This window comes from Tetranychus urticae, chromosome 3, assembly GCF_039701765.1.
Source record: "Tetranychus urticae isolate SD_2017Ah chromosome 3, NJAU_TeUrti_SD_1.0, whole genome shotgun sequence".
NCBI classification, from domain to species: Eukaryota; Metazoa; Arthropoda; class Arachnida; order Trombidiformes; family Tetranychidae; genus Tetranychus; species Tetranychus urticae.
The window spans coordinates 19,818,069-19,839,321 of record NC_142960.1 but is presented as its reverse complement, the minus strand read 5'-3'; the positions used below and the strand labels follow the sequence as shown (position 1 = coordinate 19,839,321).

The 21,253-nt window shown below is 33.7% G+C and overlaps 6 protein-coding genes across 8 annotated transcripts; 2 read left to right on the top strand and 4 right to left on the bottom strand.

Moving 5' to 3' along the window:
- Positions 1–97: 97 nt before the first annotated feature.
- On the bottom strand, positions 98–5,945 carry Upf1 (Upf1 RNA helicase). Of its 2 annotated transcripts, none has more exons than XR_016199803.1 (4): positions 5,633–5,945; positions 4,367–5,394; positions 629–4,249; positions 98–543 (listed from the first exon to the last, which is right to left on the bottom strand). XR_016199803.1 is itself a non-coding variant. In XM_015930166.3 (4 exons), the coding sequence occupies exons 1-3, from the start codon at positions 5,843–5,845 to the stop codon at positions 2,077–2,079; spliced, it is 3,414 nt and encodes a 1,137-aa protein (XP_015785652.1). In that variant the 5' UTR covers positions 5,846–5,945; the 3' UTR covers positions 98–543; position 2,076. The 2 variants fall into 2 exon arrangements, 1 of the variants encoding a protein (XP_015785652.1); XM_015930166.3 differs by having other exon boundaries at positions 2,076–4,249.
- Positions 5,946–8,232: 2,287 nt separating this feature from the next.
- LOC107363016 (cysteine dioxygenase type 1) lies at positions 8,233–11,148 on the bottom strand. The gene is made up of 5 exons (XM_015930178.3): positions 10,735–11,148; positions 9,663–9,780; positions 9,359–9,503; positions 8,644–8,816; positions 8,233–8,571 (listed from the first exon to the last, which is right to left on the bottom strand). The coding sequence occupies exons 1-5, from the start codon at positions 10,896–10,898 to the stop codon at positions 8,464–8,466; spliced, it is 708 nt and encodes a 235-aa protein (XP_015785664.1). The 5' UTR covers positions 10,899–11,148; the 3' UTR covers positions 8,233–8,463.
- Positions 11,149–11,471: 323 nt separating this feature from the next.
- On the bottom strand, positions 11,472–13,397 carry LOC107363009 (disintegrin and metalloproteinase domain-containing protein 12-like). The gene is made up of 2 exons (XM_015930171.3): positions 13,232–13,397; positions 11,472–12,529 (listed from the first exon to the last, which is right to left on the bottom strand). The coding sequence occupies exons 1-2, from the start codon at positions 13,395–13,397 to the stop codon at positions 11,490–11,492; spliced, it is 1,206 nt and encodes a 401-aa protein (XP_015785657.2). The 3' UTR covers positions 11,472–11,489.
- Positions 13,398–13,453: 56 nt separating this feature from the next.
- Positions 13,454–17,912, top strand: LOC107363017 (uncharacterized). The gene is made up of 5 exons (XM_015930180.3): positions 13,454–13,602; positions 13,682–14,341; positions 15,108–15,222; positions 15,295–15,414; positions 15,482–17,912. Exons 2-5 carry the CDS (start codon positions 14,316–14,318, stop codon positions 15,605–15,607), a joined length of 387 nt encoding a protein of 128 aa, XP_015785666.2. The 5' UTR covers positions 13,454–13,602; positions 13,682–14,315; the 3' UTR covers positions 15,608–17,912.
- Positions 15,789–18,434, bottom strand: LOC107363012 (zinc metalloproteinase-disintegrin-like atrolysin-A). 2 transcript variants are annotated; one of them, XM_015930173.3, is made up of 2 exons: positions 17,396–18,434; positions 15,789–16,846 (listed from the first exon to the last, which is right to left on the bottom strand). In XM_015930173.3, exons 1-2 carry the CDS (start codon positions 18,432–18,434, stop codon positions 15,807–15,809), a joined length of 2,079 nt encoding a protein of 692 aa, XP_015785659.1. In that variant the 3' UTR covers positions 15,789–15,806. The 2 variants fall into 2 exon arrangements, with proteins under 2 accessions (XP_015785659.1, XP_025016845.1); XM_025161077.2 differs by having other exon boundaries at positions 15,789–16,756.
- A 179-nt stretch (positions 18,435–18,613) lies between these two features.
- On the top strand, positions 18,614–20,554 carry LOC149093563 (epithelial sodium channel subunit beta-2-like). The gene is made up of 4 exons (XM_089269105.1): positions 18,614–18,966; positions 19,039–19,276; positions 19,367–19,934; positions 20,050–20,554. The coding sequence occupies exons 2-4, from the start codon at positions 19,190–19,192 to the stop codon at positions 20,208–20,210; spliced, it is 816 nt and encodes a 271-aa protein (XP_089125231.1). The 5' UTR covers positions 18,614–18,966; positions 19,039–19,189; the 3' UTR covers positions 20,211–20,554.
- The last annotated feature ends 699 nt before the right edge of the window (positions 20,555–21,253 follow it).

The window sequence follows — 21,253 nt, the reverse complement described above, 5'->3', positions numbered from 1 at the left end:
AGATAAAGATACGCTTAGAGGCGGTTTCTCGATTTTTTGGTTTTTGTTTTTGAATAGTTCCCTACATTTTAATAAAGGTGAGCCTCTGTGAAAAAGGTAATACGTTCAAATTGAAGACAAAACCACTAGTTTGTTTTCATTTTATTGACTGTTGATTAATGTAATATTAATATAATTTTATATTAAACTTCTGGGTAGCTGGAGGAGGAAGGAATTCAAATGTTAGTTTAACTAAGCAATCATGATCTACCATAGCCATGCTTAGTGTGTCAAGAAAAATATTAGTTTAATATTATTGGACGATGAGTTGAATGTCCACCGTGGTCCATGCCTTCATGTGGATGAACAGTGGTCATTGGTTCAATTCTTCGTTTACCACGATCGCTCTTCTTTGTAGTACCAATATGGTGTTCGTGTTCCTTGATTGCCTCCTCATGAAGTGAAATTAGGTCATGTGAACGAGTGAACCGTTTTCTTCTAGGTGCACGAGTTCCTGAACCTGTTCCATCCTTTTCATCGCCACAATAAGCTAGTCCAATGAGCCTAAAGAATGGTAAAAAAAACAAGAAACAAATAATTGATTAGTAAACATTATTAAATGTTAATTGTAAATAAATACAAAACTCACACCACAAGAACAATGGAGATAAGAGTTAATTTATCAGCAGACATAAAACGAGTCATTTTCATAGTTTGTTGATAACTTTGAATTGGGAATATAACAGTTGTTTTAATCTAAAGACTATTTAACAAATCTTAACGATTAACTGAAGACTATGATTGAGGCGTTCATTTTTATAACACCATTGCTAATACTTGTGATCGATGTCATCCGATTAATCAAATTACATAGTCTCAAAGATGGAAATGGTAATTCAATCCAACTTGTGATTAAGCAGGAAATATTCATTTTTCAATTAACATCTCAAGAGTCAGATTACACAGCATATTGGACAATTAATTAATATCCATTTCTGTCTGGTTCAATGTAATTATTGACAAAAAGTTGATTTTTTTAACACAAAAAGGTTGAAATGATTACTGTAGTGTTATGGACTAACAAAAAGTAGTCAATTCAATGTGTTGACTAAAAAGAGGTTATTATTTTGGCTTTGATTTCTGTGACTTTAATTGCAATAAAAGTGATAATAAAATGAATCCTTTTGATTATTTTTTCACTCCTTTTCTTTCATCAAATTACTCTTAATGATAACATGTAATACATAATGATAATGTTTACTTGGTTCAGTCAAAAGGTATAGCCAATTGGTATAATTTTAATTGTAATCTCAATGTTTAACTTCACAATAAGCTTCAGGTCAAATGTGTTGTGTCAATGTTTAACTGGCTTACTTTGAAAATATGAAAAGAGATTGATAATTGAGTATTTTAGTTTGTACAATTAATCCAAGGTAAAACCGTATTAATTGTAAACACTTATTATTGTCCAAAAGTGCGAAAGATGCAAATCTAATGTTTTCAACGAATCCACCATTAAGGATTAACAATCTTTAATGATTAAAGTCCTTGAAATAATGAAACTGATATAGCTTGAAAAAGATGTATAAATAATCACGTTAATAGCAAAAAAGTGAATCAACTAAAATTTAACCTCGATTAAGTGGCCATGAATTTTAATATGCTTAAAGGTAATTTAAAGACTGACCTTCACTCACTTTCACTTATTTTACTTTTACTTTCAGGTTTTACTTATTATTACATTTTCAAAATTAGGTTGAACTTTAATCTGAGAACAAAAAACATTGATTAAGGTGTAAGTCAATCCAATTTTGAGCTGGTTTTTCATGTTGGCAATAATAATAACCAGTATTAAACTAATTGGAAATCTTTGCTATTTTTTCCTTCTTTCGTTTAAAGATAGATTTTGCTTTTTTATCTCATTATCAACTAAAATGGAACCATTCTCAAAAGAGGAACCAAAGATACAATGTAACAACTGAACTAATTTGATCAAAATATGTTTATTTATTTGTTTGGTTTTTGTTCGATATTTGTTAATAGTTTGTTACAATCACATGAGATCAATCATATCATGATAGTTCAAATCAAATTACCTTAGAAATTGTATGGATCAGTCATATATGGATCTTGAGAAAGTTCGGTCTGTGAAAGCCCAGGCTGGGAGAAGGGGTGTTGAGATAAACTTGGATAGGGTAACTGGCTTATTTGGCTCATTGACAGTTGATTCTGTGTCAATGGACCCTGTGAGAAAGATGTACCACCCACTTCTTGACTTGCCGGTTGACTACTGGGACATGAACCGTTCTCCAGTTTAGTTGTTCCAGATCGACGAGGAGGCTGATTAGGGTTAAGACGATTGAGTCTACCTGAGGTGACACCTTTGGATCGCTGTTCCGGAATACCTTGTTGCCGTGATTGCATTGCTTGTTGATGTTGATTGTAAAATCGAGGTGGTATATGAATCATGTTCATGAACATTCCAATTGGAACTGGAAGGTTAGATAGAGCTGCACCAGCTTGTGCACGCTCGGGACTTATGTACGATATTTGATCATGTGCGCGGAAATATGGGGGATGAGTAACATTTGGTAGAGGTCCAGAGTTTTGGCTTCCAGCGGCAGCAGCAGCTGCTGCTATTAAATGAAGTGATCCATTGAATCGATTGTTATTATTACTGTTTCCTGATCTATCGTAAATACTTCCAGGAATCATAGCTTCACGAGCATCAAAAGTGGTAGTGTGCATGAAATGACCACCAGGATTAATCGAGTTCAACATTTTACGTGGCTTACTGAACTGAATCATACTTTCTTTCAGATTATTTAAAGGTCCTTCGACCAGAACTTTGTTTTCCTTGTAAAAAGTAAGCAAATGATTCCAGAGTGGTTGTTTGGACAGAACTTTTGGATTACCAACAATTATAATACCGTAACGAGAACGGGTCAGTGCAACGTTAAGTCGACAAGGGTCATTAAGGAAACCAATACCTTGATGTTCGTTGGATCTTACACAAGACATAATAATTAAATCCTTTTCTCTTCCCTGGAAAGCGTCGACACTGGCAACTTCAATTTCTTGGTATAATTTAGCATGTAGCGATCCATTGTATTGCATATACTGGACCAAATAGGCTCTTTGGCCTTCATAAGGGGTAATCACACCAATCTGTTCTGGTCTGACGCCACCTTTAAGGAAACGTGTAGTTATCTTTTCAACAAGTGCAGCTTCAGTTCTATTTAAATACGATGTGCCAGATCCAGCAATTTCTTCTTGTCCTTGACAACAATAGAAAAACATGGGTTTATCTGGCTGTGGCCATGGAAAATCAACTCTTTTCATTTTACGATCATCTGGATTTACCCCATTTTGAAGTGAACCTTCATAGAAAAAGTTGGATGGGAATTTACTCAACGATGGATGCATACGATATTGAACCTCTAATCGAAGAGGTCTAATACCGAGGACAACAAGTCGCTCAAAGAGCGATTGAGAAAGACCAGCTCGAGCCGCTTTCTTACACATAACAACAGGACCCAATTGGCAGTGGTCACCAACTAGAACCAGCTGTTTAGCACCTAAGACAACAGGTACCATGCATTCTGGTTCAGTGGCTTGCATGCTTTCGTCAATTAAAATTGAATGAAACTTGAAACGAACCAATCTGGGATCACCGGCACCAACACATGTACAGCAAATGACATCGGCTGCTTCAAGAAGCTCTCTTTCACTTGCTTTCTTGAGCATACGATATCGTTTTTCATCAGCAGATGATAACTCGCCAGTTTCATCTTTAAGCTGTTGTAGTTTATGTAACTCTGAATGTCCCTGCATATTACGTATTTGGTTATGAAGAGCGAGAAAAGATACTGGTGAGCTAATTGCTTCACGACTTTTTGCACATAACCGAACAACTTTTAAACCTGTACGGTGAATTTTTTCGGTCAATTGGTCAACAGCAATGTTACTAGGAGCGCAAACTAAAACTGGAGTATTTCCTGTTTTAACAAGATGATAAACAATTGTTGCTGAAGTAACAGTTTTACCAGTTCCAGGGGGGCCTTGGATTAAAGATAACGGACGTTGGAGAGCATGTTTAACAGCGATAACTTGTGATCGGTTCAATTCTGGTAGATTTGGGGCAGAAAAGTGCTTGGGTAGATTACATCTCATTATAACATCGTCAATTTCGTGTCCAAGTAAACGATGATAAATATATCCGGAAACAGAAGATTCGTCAACAGCAAACTGACGAAGAGCAGCTTGCATCCTAAAATGATAGATAAAAAGAATGAGAAGAGTAAGCAAACATTGGTTTTAGTGACGTGAATTAACTTAAACAGAATCAGAATGCGTTTGGAAATATAAGGTAGATTGAGACACTTACCTATCAAAAGATGTAGATTTCCAAACAAAGTCGAGAACGAAATTAGATGTACATTCAGTTGGCACGCAAATATTGCTTTTCATTTCAATACCAACTTCTTCACTGTAATTGTCAGGTATTTTAATAACATGGCCGACTCCAGACCATGGTTTGTCAAGTTCACCCAAATATCTCAGGCGAAGTTCATCTCCATGCATTAACCGCATATCACTATCAGATTTGGCAATGTTGAAATATGCAATTATCTTTTTGTTCAGACCAATATCCCATCTTACTTCAATATTATCCTGAGTTTGTGATTCTTTAAGTTTTTCGTCATAATCTGCTTCCATTTTAACAAGTGGACCAAATATATTTTGGTATTGGTAGCCATCTTCATACCGGAGTAGAACCTGTTGAGGTTCTTCATCAACTCCTGGCTTCTCAAGGTCTTGGAACGTAGCGTCAACATTATCTTTCCAAAGCTCTTCTAGCTTATTTATTTGCTGAGCTGTTATCTGTCTAGCTCGTGACTGTTCCTGACCAGAGGGAATTTTAACCAACCAGGATAAGAAAGTTCGGTCATTGATGAGAGGCTTCCATTGTTCCAGATCCCAATTCATGTCTTTAAGACTGCTTTGTGCAGCACAAGGTTGACGACACAAAAGTACAACAACAGAGTCAGCTTTAGCTGGAATAAATCCAAGAACAAAAACATTTCGACAGCCGCAGCTATAGCATTCTAGGACAGTTTCACCAAGTGGCCCATCTTTATGGAGAGTTACCTCCTTATGTTTGGCTCGAACAAGATGGTTTATGATGTGACTCCCTGAGGTATTTCCTCTTCCATTGCAAAACCATTTTTTACAAACGTTACATTGAACAACACATGATGGATCATGTATGCCACAGTATTTACAAGCGTGATCTGGTAGATCTTTGTTGTAATATTGGTCTTCCTCTTCTTCCTCAAAATTCAGCTCACCAAATGCTTGAGCAACAGCGGTTATATCTCCATTCTGTAATCCCAAATCTCCTTGTTTATGAGCCTGTTGATTGTTAAAAGTAAATAAAAATGTCAATTAAAATAATGAGCATTTTAACAGCGTCTAAAGTAAAAATTATGGACTTCCTGGTAAAAATAGGAAAGGGGTCAATATGAAGTGAAAGGAAGCTAATGACTTCAATAAAGCTAAAAGACAACGTAATTAACAACATGGGTTATAAGATGAGCAACCTGTTCAAGAAATAGCATTTTATGAGGAATGTTGAGAAATTTAAACTTACGCTAGATTGACCATCTTTATCTCCTGATGTTACAGACGGTCCTGCACCAGTAAGGGGTTGGGAACATTGACTTTGAGTCAATGTGGGTAATGTAAAATCGGTGAAATCAAAATCAGTTCCTTGAGTATCACCTCCAATCAATTCATTTGCCTCCTCGGGATCATGAAATGTTAAGGTACCCTGTGAATTGGGTCCATAGGTTGACAAACTCATGTTATAAATTGGGCCAGCTTCAAAAAAATATCAATTTATGAATTAAATTAAATGATGAAGATTCTTAGACTAATCACATATCATCACACTAAATAGAATAACTCAACAATAAATTTTATCGATGCACTGAACATCAATATCTATCGATATTCTTAGCAATACTATCGATGTCGTTTGAAAAAATAAATAAGCTGATCAAAACAATCGAAACAAGTACATTGTAATTGAATTGGTTGCTCCAAAATTTTGATTTAAGCTGATTTGCAGAAGGCACTTCAAACTCTTAATCTTAATCTAATTCTGTAAACTCTTTTTCAGTGCTTTACTGAGCGCAAGAAAATTCAATTCCATCGATAAGTAACAAAATCCTTATTTTTGCAAATTGGTTTCAATACTTTTAATCGTGTTACCATTATTCATGTACTGAAACTACAATAGCATGTCCAGTTTAAAACCTATTCAATTAATTTATGTAATGACCATTGTCTTGTGAATTGAGCGACTAGTCATTAATAAGTGTATCTTACCTATGGCCATTTATTAATCATCTAATTAAAACCGGACAAGTGGTGAGACTACAGTAACTGTTCTGAAAGTTTATATGCTTTTAAAAACGCGAAAGATTTATGATTTTTTGTCGCTGTTTACATAAACTACAAAAATAATTTACGCAAATCATTTGATCTTTAATTAGGAGAAGTTTAATTATCACGATTCACCATTTTTACTGACAATAGATGGTGTTAACTCCACCGTATTGATGTTTGAATTGATCAATGAATGAAGAATGAATTAATCCAAAGAGTAAAGAAGTTTCCTCTACCCTTTGAATTTAATCAAGTAAAGTAGTATCAATATTATTCAATAATCAATTTTAAAGAAAGATTGAAACAAAACTGTTATCTTTGTGCCATTAGTACTTTCATTTATCTTGGTGTTAATATGATTTTTGTTTTAGTCAAATGGCATTTATCATTGAAAAGACCAGGTTTGGTTCAGATACTTCAATTATTGGATTGTTTAATTGGTAATAAAATATTTTCTGAGAATCAAATCACGCGCTTCTGTTGCAATATTTGCAGCTGTTGCATCAAATCATTTAATTGTTATGAAACTCATATGAATCAAGTGATTCATTAAGATTTTATTGATAAATTAAAAATTGATTGTTCAGTCTCTGCCGCATGTTGCAACCCAATAACAATTTCACTTTTTGATGTCTGAGTTTAATTTAGTTTATTTACTACTCTACTCTTCGTAAGATCGTAAACCAGTTTCTATGTGTCAAAATTAAAAGTTGGTCCTCATTTATTTGTCTCTTGTCCATCTGAAATTATCAGGTCAACTGAATGAGGTGAACTTATTCAAAATCGAAGCAAGATCAATGGTAAAAAACGACAAAGCTTTTTGATATCCTAATATTTTTCAGTAAATGAACCTCTTACAAAGAAAATTGACTCTTTTGGATTAAAAATGAAAGTTGAATTTTTGATGTACAATGTAAGTCAATATATAAATTCAAACTCTCATGATTCAGATTAAAAGTAAAGAAGCTTATCATGAACTTCAAGTCAAACAAGAAAAAACTCAACTTAAATATCTAAAATAATTCCTATCAAAAACTCGAAATGACAGGTGAAGATATTATAAAACCTTTCAAGAAATTATTTAAGACTGTGAATTTGCGCTCATACAATATGGATCTGTTGGAACATCCTGATCAGAATACGTCTTGTATCAAAATTTATATTTTTTGAAACGAATCCAAGATGGAAAATATCTTATCCCAATGCATTTTAATTGTGTTCATGATTCAAATTGTTATCGTGTATATTTTGTTATGATCTTATTGTAAAATAAGGTTTGGACCTAAAACAGATAAACTCAATATTGCTATAAGGTAAATTCATAAGAGCATCTATTGGTCAACCACTTCGATCGAGTTAGTCAGCTAAAACTAGTGTTTTCATATTCAAATCAGCTTAAAATTGACTGAAATCGGATGTGATACTAAGAAATTGCCCTGAAACTTGAGCGAATAGATTAATTAAAGTGTCTTAGTAACGCTAAGTGAATTATTTGATCACTAGTTCCTAGAAGTTTAATTATCAACCTTTTATACACCATGTTTATTCGCAATAGATGGTGTTAATTCCATTGTATCAATGTTTGAATTGATCAAGAATGATTTAATCAAGTAAGATAATATCAATGATAACCAATAATCAATCATCTTATAAACTTTCATTCTTTCCCTTTGAAACAAATTGATTGAATTGTAGCTGATTCAGCACTGATAATTTTGAATCAATTTTAACAAGATTGAATCAGCTGGAAAATTACAGAAAATTGTTCCACTCTTAATAAATAAATATACTTCTTTAGAGTAATCAATTAATGAGATTATGTTTAATTGAGGTGAACTCTTTTCATGAGTATCGCCAGTTTAATGACATTGTTAATCATCAGATAAAATTGTTGATTCCGCAAAATAGACTCATCAAAGTGTTACTATAATAAAATGCAGTTTTTAAAAATATAAATCAGTAACCAAACAAATGTTTTAAATTGCTTGAAATGTCTACATTTCCTGATCGATTCACAGGTTACATCAATAATCAGGCTGGAATGATTGAAGTTTTGGACGATCCATTAGTATCGATAATATGTTGTTCATCGTTTTTGACTTTGCTTTCAAAAGTCAAGAATCCTTTCTTCTCGGTAACCTGTTGATCAATAAAGTCAAAATGTTAGAGTAAATCAAAATTCCCAATAAAAGTATTTATAAAATAACTAACCTTGTACGGAGTCCGTACACCGCTTTCACTGAAGAATGTACATGAAACTAAGGTACTTTTACCAGTTCTTTGATCATAAACATGACATTTGTTTATCGCTGGTGCGTAAAGATGAAGACTAACAGCTGGTTCCACATGGCTTGGATTTTCCACACGGTGAAGACCAATTGTATCTGGCGGAAAAAAAACAAATGTTTAGCATTAAAATGAACTCGCTTTTTCTGAACCAAGAAATCGATTGGAAAGCTGACACCAAAGAAAGCAAAGAACTCTGAATGAATAAAGAAGCATCTAGAATTTTATCGCCTGAGATTATTAGCCCAAACTATTACACCTGTATCTCTTATGTGTGTTAATAATTGAGATAATTAGCTAGCTATAATCTAAGCTAATCATATTTTTTACTATAATCTGTTGTTTGATGATGTGAAAACTATAATCTAATCAATACCAGTTTTAATATCGAAAGGTAATTTATCTCTTTTTTGTATCTTTATAATCGATTAGCAACTCATCTTTGAAACCAGAACACAGAGCAATACCTATCTTAATACTTTTTGAATCAAAAGAATATCTATCTTTATCAGATAGTCATGATGGAAATCGTCAATGATTAGTTAAGGATTGATAATTGTTGTTAGCTTCAAATGCTAAAGATAAGCGGAAAAGTAACCAGAATGAAGAATAAGATTAAATCAGAATTAAATGAGCTCACCATTAATGTAAGCTACTTGATCACATTTGAAAGTTGTTTTTGATATAGCTTTGAGCTCACTTCCTTCATCGAAATGAGTTTCGGGATCTATTTCGCTATTCTCAGGCCACGCAAATTGAGTCTCAAGAAGTGAACCAGACATCATCTGAAAATAAAAAAAACATTGAACTGTAAACCAATTTGTCTTTAAAATTGAAAAACGTAAAGTTACGCGGGTAAATAACACATTTTTGCATTACAGTAATTTCTCGCTGAATTACCAAACGCAGAATAGTTATTTCAAATAAATTAAAAGTGACATTACCTTCATGAAACAGTGAGAATTGGCATGATCATGAATTCCGCTTCCTTGACCAGGAGACCAGCAAATAAGGATAAGGTTGTATTTGCCATTACCAGTATCAATCAAATTACGCGTATATCTATACAAGTCAACAAAAGATCAACATTACTATTGTTTTCACAGATTAAATTTATTAATAAATAATTATAATGGATAACGAATAGATGTTATTACAGATTTAATTTCAAATAATTGAATGGAATTGAAATATAATTCCATTTTAAACAAAAATTAAAAATGTGACAACATTTGGGTTGATTTGAGAAACAGCAAGATTTTAACACGTGATTAATTGAATGAAAGGCGGTAAAAATATTCAGATGTCTTTTTTTAAAATTACAGAGAAACAGCTTGGTTTTAAATTGCCGTTAATCTTATTGATTAAATTACTTATTTTTCCGTCATTAAATATTGGTGTGAATTTTATTCTGTTTAATCAGATCATTTGTGATCAGCGGATGTTTATTATATTCATTGTTTGTTCGCTCTCTTTAAATTTCTGTTATTCAACTTGGAGGATTACCCTTGATGTTCAAGTGGATAATCAATTGAATGTGAAACAATAACAGATCGCAATCTTTTACTTGTTGCTACTTTAGATCCTCGGATACAACTTATCAAAAGGTATGGGAAAGGTTCACTTGCATCAACATTTCTCAATCATTCCGTAAATTATTCACAGAAGCTGTAGCTAAAGCTTTAAGACTTCAGTCATCTTGTATTTCAAGGGTCATACTTGAATCCCCACCAATCCACACCACACACCCACATCCAATGGATAGGGCACTTTTTCCCACCGAACGGTAAATCCATAGAAAATTAAAATATCGAACAATTAAACAGTGATAGAGACAAAGAAAATTACGTTCTCGGCAATGAATATCCGATTGACCAGTTTGAATTTCTCACTAAACTGTTCAATCGGAATTACCAACGGTCAAAGAAAGTACCAGGTTTGGTGTGGGGTGTGGATAGCTTGGATTCAAGTAGGACTCAAACAATCTAGATTTTATTCTCAATCATTGATTCTTACCTGTGGCGATCAAAATGAGCATATTTTCGCCATTCTTTTGGATTACTTCGATGTGTGGACATTAATTGCTTAACCTGGTCAATATCAACTTTGTCATTGTCAAATATTTCACGCAATTGCTTGATAAGGCCATCCAAGTTAACTGCTTGCTCTTTGCTTTCCATAATTAATCGATGTACAGTTAAGAAAGATCAGGAATGGACTAGAGATATTACAGATACTTAAAAAAAGGATTGGATCTCAGTCTTTCGTTGGCAGCAGACAATTTCAAAAATAACGTCTTTTCAAAGATTATCACTTAAAACAATTGATTGAATCAAACAAGGAAAATACTTTAAACCACAAATTATAATAATTTTTAAGTTGATTTCTAAAAAAAGTGAATTTGGTAATATTGTTAATCGTGCAACCAGAATTGTATGTTGAAGCAAAAATGTAAGTCTCATTGGTTTTATTAAGATCAGTTGTTTTTCACTGACTAAAATCAGTGTTTCTCTCATTATTTTCTCACTCATCTTTTCTCTTAACAGATAATTAGTAATTTTATCTTGTCATTCTATCACCTCTTAATCCACCTCTTAATCTCTTCCTTAGATTGTGAACAAACACTCGAGATTGAAAGGCAAAAAAGTGGCTGATTATGGAAAGAAGAAAAAAAACCATCCAGAACGGAAAATACAATTGATGGATGGAAACTAAATGTACATGATCAAGAAAAGAAAGAACAGAGGAACAGATAAAAACAATTATATTTATTATTTATTAAATTGTATCCAAATCCATGTTGACGTCACCACAACCATTACAATTAATTGAATTGTAGTTTCAAAGTATCGAAACAAGGCTGTCCAATTTGGTGAAGTTACCGGAGAGAAAGAGCAATCAGGCGATTTATCTTTTGGATTATTACAAATACAAGTTCCTTGGTTAGTACATTTACCTCGATTTTGGCAATTGATTGGACATGGTTTCGTCTCAATAACTTTTGACACTGGAATGCATTCTTGGTTGAGACACATTTTATTTGGAGCACAAGGCGCACCATCAGGTACTAAACCTAAATCGGTTGCGTTACGATGGAAGCTTCTGGAAATATGGATAACTCGACAGGGTGGGTTTAGAATGTCACGTAGTAAATTTGCATATGCTTGTCCAATTGAGCTTCTCAATCTGCCACTTTCAGTGCAATGTAATCGGCCACATTTGACATCTTCATTTTTACATTTTTTTGCTTTTCCGTCGAAAATTTTAAAATATTTAATTGGTGGACCACAATTAAAATAATTTGTAGCCAATGTATTTCTTTCATAACAAAAATCTGGCCCTGGATCAGAATTTTCGAAAATTTTATCACAAGAAAGATGATAACTGCCACATTTACCATTAAAACAGTGACCCTGACCGTATTCACAACTCCAACCATCGTGCACATGAAGATCAGGAGGACAGAATTGCGATGATCCGTCACATTTTTCTTCTATATCACAATCACTTTTTGCTGGACGGCAAACATGATTATCTGTTGACTTGTAGAGCTCACAAGTTTCAAAATTACAACAAGGTCCGTGTCCACACTTGGCTCCTTCTAAAAGTAAACAAGTTGATGGATTGCAACATTTTGAACAATGTTTTATATCCGCACAATCACACTGTTCGTAGCCGCTTAAAGAGTAATCCCCACAATATTTGCCTAACTCTGGTTTATCTAAAAAGCAATCAAGATCACCCGATAAAATAGATGCTTCCACCTGTGAAATTGTGAATGGTGACAATCCTACCTTTGGTTGACCTCGAGCTAGTTTTATTACCAGTATTCAAAGTGAAATTGAAAGTCGTTTTTTTGCAAGAATCAATTAAAGGGGAAAACAATTTACATATAATATTATATTATGGTTTATATATGTACAAGGCTTTAAAGCTAATAAGAAAAATGTAAAACGCAACTAACTTCGCAACTAGAAGAGTTACTGACCCAGGAATCGAATAATGATTCGGCCAATATTTAATTTTGCTATTGAAGTGTCAAAGTTATTTACAGTCACTCTGTTGTTGACTTTTGTCAAGTCTTTAACGATCATTTTCTGAAATCGTGAATTTTATTCCACTGATGTTTCCAAATCAATATTCATCCTTGATCAAAAGTTGGAGATTTTTAAAAAACGTTGTTTTGCCTGAATCATGGAGGACCTTTGCTATTTCTGCAACTATAAATATTAGCGGCTTGTGAAAAAATCGTCATAAAAAGATATTGATTAGGTGAATGAAAATTTGCAATTTCAGAAAATGGCCTCCAAATGCTTGACAGAAGTCAAATAATACCAAAAATGAATGTTGCCTGAATAACCTATACTCAATTGCTGGGTTAATAACTCTTCGAGTTGCGAAGTTATTTGCGTTTTTACATCTTTCTTATTAGTTACATAGCCATTTAGAGGAGTAATTTCGAGTCAAAATAGTTAAGCTTGATCAACATCTAAGATGCCTATTGTCTACTTACGTGCCGAGGAGTACATCAAACAATGTTCATATGGACAATAGGCTTCTTCTGTGAATTCTTCCTCATTGTCATGGACTACTCCAAATGTATGAAGTAACTCATGAGCAAAAGCTGTTGAAAAAGTATAATCACTATCGCTATCTCTTACAACAGTTCGTCCCAACATCGGATTGCAAGCTATGTTAAGATTTGTTACTCCGAGCCGATCACAATTATTATTGCATGGAGCTGTAATTCTCACAATTACATCATAATTGCCAAGTGTTTCATGGTTTTCTATGATATATTCTCTGAATTTAACCAGCAACGTGTCGGCATCATATTTGTAGGTCTTTGCTTCATCACATTGACCTGGCAAACTTTTAATCACAGTAAGTATTGCAAAAATATTCATTTGTGTTAGCAGCTGAATTGCCCTTTTAAAAATGTTTACTAATTCATGCTCTTTAGCGTAATATTTAAATTCAGCCGTACAATCAATTGCAATTCCTACTCTAACGTATCTTGGAGTGGACATCAAAAACTTTGGATCAAAAAGATGATTCAACGATGCATCATGAACTCTTATTATATTTTCCGGTTCCAGTCCATCGAATGTATCTATTGGTATAATATCTCGAATATAACATTGAGACGATTGAATTTGATAGCATTCTTTTGTTTCATTGAACTCAATTAACCAACTATCATTATGAATAATCAAACAAATGACAAGAGTTGAGTTTTTCAATGAATAAGAACAAGTGTTAACTCTGACGCGATGTGATGTTCCGTTCATTTTCCCAGTAAAAATACAATCAGTACCATTGGCCTCGATAAGATAATATTTACTAGTAGCTGGTTCAAGTTGAAATGTTAAATTACCATGAAAAGGAGATGCAATTAGTAATACCTTTGGATCAACACAAATATCACTATTATTTTTGGTACAGATTAATAGAGGATTCGGAATACACTGGGTAATGTTTTGGTTAGCATCCACATCTAATCCATAGATATTGCAGATAAACAGTAGACTTACTATTAACACTGGTTGGATTTGCATTCTTTGATTATCTTATTTAAATATGAATTATCAATCTAGATGGGAATTGCGTTTACAGTTGAAAGGTCAGTCATGTTTAAAGTTGTTAAAACATGTTATATGCTTGTGATGAACATTATTAGCGTTCTGGAAGCTTATGTTGGACAAATGTCCAAGGATAATTATTTTCAATCAAGACATATTATTGTAGTTATCTTTTGTTATGAATCTGTCAATATCCAAATGTGCTTTCATTTGCCCCGCGTTTATTTAAAAATACATGTAACATTGGTATTTTGGTTAGACTTTGATTATTGAAAAAAGGCGAAAAAAAATCAATTATTGTCATCCTTTTTACAATTGCTGTGAATTGAATCAATTTAATTAAACGTTGAATGTATCGAGGTATGGGCCAAACTTAATCAATAATTGAGGAGTAGGGAAAAACATTTGTTTCTAACACAGAGAAAACTCCAATCTAAATAATTTTAATGAAACCTTTTTTCAATCCCAGTTTACTCAAAAGGGTCTAAGAGAATTGAACAATTTTTCAAAATATTCACTTATTTTCTTTCATATATTGATTAGCTCTTCTTAATCTACCATTTCTAGAGATAGTTAATCAATGAGAACCTCGACAATACCCAGTTCGCCAATTCTTTTCTCTTTAACATCAAAACATGGTCAAATTTGTTTACCCAATTCAGTTAATCGCCGACCCAATCGACCAAGACCTATCAATTTTCCATTCAACAATTCAACCCGAAACATTAACCGTGGCCGTAGTCCCATATCATTAAAACCAGACAATACTCAACCAAAAAACGGTAATAATTCATCTTTCAATTCCAGGAGACGATTACCTCGAGGTCTTTCATTGCGGGAATTTATTCAAGGATTTCGCATGTTTATCTCTGGTGATGTCGTTGGACTTTTCAATTCAACCGGACTGTTAACTGGTTTAGGAGTAAGTTCATTGGTAATGTATTTCATCTACAAATGTCAGCTTTCTCATATTAAATCTTTGTATTAATTTCAGGAATCAGGATCGTTTATTGATACTGCAATCATTCAATTGGCCAAAATATATGGCATTAATATAAAATCCAGTGATGACTTGATTCCAGCTTTGTTTCTTAAAGGATTTGCTGACATTACGGTGAGTTAATCACGATTAATGAAGCACATTTCATGTTATCTCATCTCTCTATTTATCTAATTAAAAGGGTTGTAGATTTTGGGTCAGTCTAGCGTTCAAATGGATCAGTTGCATTGGAAGCCACATTGAGAAATATCACATTTTGAATGGAATGTGCCTATTGTACTGCACCTTGGGTTCGATCCGTACTTAGAGTAAATTCATCGTCAGAGAACGAAGGATCGAAGTGAATCCCCTTGGTATATTAGACTTATTACAGACATGTTAGCTGATTTAAGTCGTCCAGAGGGGAAAAAGGAGAAAAAGCCATCCAGAACGGAAAATAATACAATACTAAATTTACATGATAAAGAAAAGAAAGACAGAGAAACAGATAAACACAATTATATTTATTATTTATTAGCTTGTATCCAAATCCATGTTGACGTCACCACAACCATTACAATTAATTGAATTGTAGTTTCAAAGTATCGAAACAAGGCTGTCCAATTCGATGAAGTTATTGGGGAGAAAGAGCAATCAGGCGATTTATCTTTTGGATTATTACAAATACAAGTTCCTTGGTTAGTACATTTACCTCGATTTTGGCAATTGATTGGACATGGTTTCGTCTCAATAAATTTTGGCACTGGAATACATTCTTGATTGAGACACATTTTATTTGGAGCACAAGGCGCACCATCAGGTACTAAACCTAAATCGGTTTCGTTACGTCGGAAGGATCTGGAGATACGGACACCTCGACAGGACGCACTTCCGGATCGGATTACCGTCCTAGCATATGCTTGTCTAATTGTGCTTCTAAAGCTGCCGCTGTCAGTGCATAGTAATCGGCCACATTTGACGTCTTTCTTTTTACATTTCGTAGCTTTGCCGTCGAAAATTTCAAAATATTTACTTGGTGGACCACAATTAAAAACTTCATCCCCCACCGTATTTTTTTCATAACACGAATCTGGAGCAGGCTCAGAATTTTCGAAAATTTTATCACAGGAAAGATGATAACTGCCACATTTACCATTAAAACAGTGACCCTGACCGTATTCACAACTCCAACCATCGTGCACATGAAGATCAGGAGGACAGAATTGTGATGATCCGTCACATCTTTCTTCTATATCACAATCACTTTTTGCTGGACGGCAAACATGATTATCTGTTGACTTGTAGAGCTCACAAGTTTCAAAATTACAACAAGGTCCGTGTCCACACTTGGCTTCTTCTAAAAGTAAACAAGTTGATGGATTGCAACATTTTGAACAATGTTTCACATCCAAACAATCGCACTGTTCGTTGCCGTTTAAAGAGTAATCCCCACAATATTCGCCTAACTCTGGTTTATCTAAAAAGCAATCAAGATAACCCAATTTAATAGAAGCTTCCACTTGTGAAATTGTGAATGGTGACAATCCTACTTCCGGTTGACCTCGGGCTAGTTTAATTACAAGTATTCAAAATGAAGTGAAAGTCGTTTTTTTGTAAGAATCAATTAAAGGGGAAAACAATTTTAATATAATATTATGCAAGATGCTGTAAAGCTTATGCGAAAGATGTAAAACGATGTGATGTAATAGATGTCATAACGAGAGTCGAGTAATGGTGATTCGGGACATTCATTTTTGCTATTGAAGTGTCAAAGTTATCCACAGTCACTCTGTTATTTGGCTTTTGTCAAGTGTTTATCAAGTATGTCAAGTATTATAATCATATCATAAAAATTTGAAATTTCAGAAAATGGCCTCCAAATGCTTGACAGAAGTCAAATAACAAGAAAATGAATGTTGCCTGAATCACCTATCAATACGTTAATAACCCTTCTAACAAGGGAAGGTCATGAATTGTAAAATCGATATTGAGATTTTATAATTCATGACCTTCCCTTGTAAGTTGCGAAGTTATTTGCGTTTACATCTTCCAAATTAGATGACTAGCCATTTGGACTCAAAATAGTTAAACTCGATATACATTTGAAATGACTTACGTGACGAAGAGTACATCACACAATATGCATAGGGACAATGAGCTTTTTCTGCCATTTCTTCATCATCGTCATGGACTACTCCGAATGTATGAAGTACCTCATGAGCAAAAGTTGAGGCAAATAAATAATCATCGCCATCTCTTACAACAGCATCTCCCAAACTCGGATCGCATCCTATACCAACACCAGCTAATCCAAGCGCATTACACTTGCATGGAGCTGTGATTCTTACAATTACATCATATTTGCCAAGTGTGTCATGCTTGGCTCTTATATATTCTCTGAATTTGCTCAGCAACGTGCCAATATCAGCATTGTAGGTTCTTGATTCATTACACTTATCCAACGTATCAAACCTTTCAATCACAGTAAGTATTGAAAAAATATTCATTTGTGTTAGCAACTGAGTTGCCCTTTTAAAAATTTTATATATTTCTTGATTTGGAGTGCTAAATTTTTTTGTCATGCAATCAATTACAATTCCTACTTCAACGTATCTTGGAGTGGACATCAAAAACTTTGGATCAAATAGATGATTTGACGATACGAAACCAACTCTTAATATATTTTCCGGTTTGGGTCCATCGTATGTATCTATCGGTATAATTCCTCCAATATAACATTGAGACAATTGAATTTGATAGCATTCTTTTGTTTCATTGAACTCAATTAACCAACTATCATTATTAATCATAAAACAAATGACAAGAGTTGAGTTTTTCAATGCATAAGAACAAGTGTTAACTCTGACACGATGTGATGTTCCGTTCATTTTCCCAGTAAAAATACATTCAGTACCATTGGCCTCGATAAGATAATATTTACTAGTAGCTGGTTCAAGTTGAAATGTTAAATTACCATGAAAAGGAGATGCAATTAGTAATACCTTTGGATCAACACAAATATCACTATTATTTTTGGTACATATTAATAGAGGATTCGGAATACACTGGGTAATGTTTTGATTAGCATCCACATCTAATCCATTGAAATTGCAGATAAACAGTAGACTTACTATAAACACTGGTTGGATTTGCATTATTTGATTATATTATTTAAATATGAATTATCAATCTAGATGGAATTTACTCTTACAGTTGAAAGGTCAGTCATGTTTAAAGTTGTTAAAACATGTTATATGATTGTGTTGAACATTGTTAGCGTTGAAAAGATGAAATCTTGTTTGGATCAAATGACCAGGATAATTATTGTCAATCAAGACATATTATTGTTGTCATCTTTTGTCATGAATCTTTCAATATCCAAATTTGCTTTCATTTAGCGCTGTTATTTAAAAATACATTTATCATTGATTTTTGGTTAGACTTTGCTAATTGAAAAAGGTGACAAAAAATCAAAGTCAATGCTGTGAATTTAATCAATTTAATAAAACATTGAATTGACCAAGGTATGGACCAAACTTAATCAATAATTGAGAAGTAGGGATTAACATTTGTTTCAAACACAGAGATTTCAATTATTCAGATTGAAGTTTTCAATCAATCAGTTATCAATTTGAAGATTGAAGTTGTTGAATTTTCAATTCAACCGGACTGTTAACTGGTTTAGGAGTAAGTTCATTGGTAATGTATTTCATCTACAAATTTCATCTTTCTCATATTAAATCTTTGTATTAATTTCAGGAATCAGATCGTTTATTGATACTGCAATCATTCAATTGGCCAAAATATATGGTATTAATATAAAATCCAGTGATGACTTGATTCCAGCTTTGTTTCTTAAAGGATTTGCTGACATTACGGTGAGTTAATCAAGATCAATGAAGCACATTTCATGTCATGTAGATTTGGCTCAGTCTATCGTTCAAATGGATCAGTTGCATTGGAAGCCACATTGCGAAATATAACTGATCTTATATTGGTAAGTATCTTAATCTAATGAATAAAAAGATTTAAATTGATTTTGATGTTAAGAGATTGATTAATCTTTTGCTCACTTCTTTTATTCAAGAATTCAGGTTGCATTTGGAAACTTCCCAGATTATTCAGCTTATTTCAAAACTCATCAGAACGTCTTTTGAATGGATTGTCCTCTTGTACTGCACCTTGGGTTCGATCCGTGCTAAGAGTAAATTCATCGTCAGAGAAGGACTTTGATCAAAGTGAATCCCCTTGGTATATATTATTAGACTTATTACAATCATGGTTGGCTGATTTAAGTCGTCATCACTTATCTGTTGCTCGACAATTGGGTCACCAAAGCTCAGATTTGATTGTAAGCTGTCATTTTGCTGGTAAAAAATGTTATCCCATTGAATTTGAGTCAATCTTTTCAAGCTCTTATGGCAACTGTTACACTTATAACATGGCTGAATCTTTAATATCCAGTGCAACCTTATCTAAACCATCTGATCAGAAACTCTCTGGATTCACTGGACCTAAATTTGGACTTGAATTGGTTTTAAATTTAGAGGTTGATCAATATATGCCAACATCAAGAGAAACAGGAGCAAAAATTGTTATCCATGATCGCTCTCAAAAGGCTGATCCTGATCAAGATGCAGTTCATGTTCCTCCAGGTAATCAAGGAAATATTTAATAATGAAATGCATTAAAATTAAAATCAATTAATTTAAGTCAAGAGAGAAATGCTATCAAATCTAACTAACCAATCTTATACCTCTATCTTACAAGTCTTGTTAGTCGATCGAGTCTTATCAATTGATGTATGGAAACTGAATGTAGATGACCAAGAAAAGAAAGACAGAGGAACAGATAAACACAATTATATTTATTATTTATTAAAATGTCTCCAAATCCATGTTGACGTCAACACAATCATTACAATTAATTGAATTGTAGTTTCAAAGTATCGAAACAAGACTTGCCAACTCGATGAAGTTACCGGGGAGAAAGAGCAATCAGGCGATTTATCTTTTGGATTATTACAAATACAATTTCCTTGGTTAGTACATTTACCTCGATTTTGGCAATTGATTGGACATGGTTTCGTCTCAATAACTTTTGACACTGGAATGCATTCTTGGTTGAGACACATTTTATTTGGAGCACAAGGTGCACCATCAGGTACTAAACCTAAATCGGTTGCGTTACGTTTGAAGGTTCTGGGTATAAGGATACCTCGACAGGACGCACTTTCAAAGTCGATTATAACATTTATATATGCTTGTTTAATTGAGTTTCTTAATCTGCTGCTGTCAGTGCATAGTAATCGGCCACATTTGACATCTTCCTTTTTACATTTTTTTGCTTTGCCGTCGAAGGGATGAAAATAATCAGTTGGTGGACCACAATTAAAATAAAGTGTGCCCACTGCATTTTTTTCATAACACGAATCTGGAGCAGGCTCAGAATTTTCGAAAATTTTATCACAGGAAAGATGATAACTACCACATTTACCATTAAAACAGTGACCCTCACCGTATTCACAACTCCAACCATCGTGCAAATGAAGATCAGGAGGACAGAATTGTGAGGATCCGTCACATCTTTCTTCTATATCACAATCACTTTTTGCTGGACGGCATACATGATTATCTGTTGACTTGTAGAGCTCGCAAGTTTCAAAATTACAACAAGGTCCATGTCCACACTTGGCTCCTTCTAAAAGTAAACAAGTTGATGGATTGCAACATTTTGAACAATGTTTTACATCCGCACAATCACACTGTTCGTTGCCGTTTAAAGAGTAATCGCCACAATATTCGCCTAGCTCTGGTTTATCTAAAAAGCAATCAAGATAACCCAATAAAATAGAAGCTTCCACCTGTGAAATTGTGAATGGTGACAATCCTACCTCTGGTTGACCTCGAGCTAGTTTTATTAAAGTATTCAAAGTGAAGTGAAAGTTGTTTTTTGTAAGAATCAATTTAAGAAA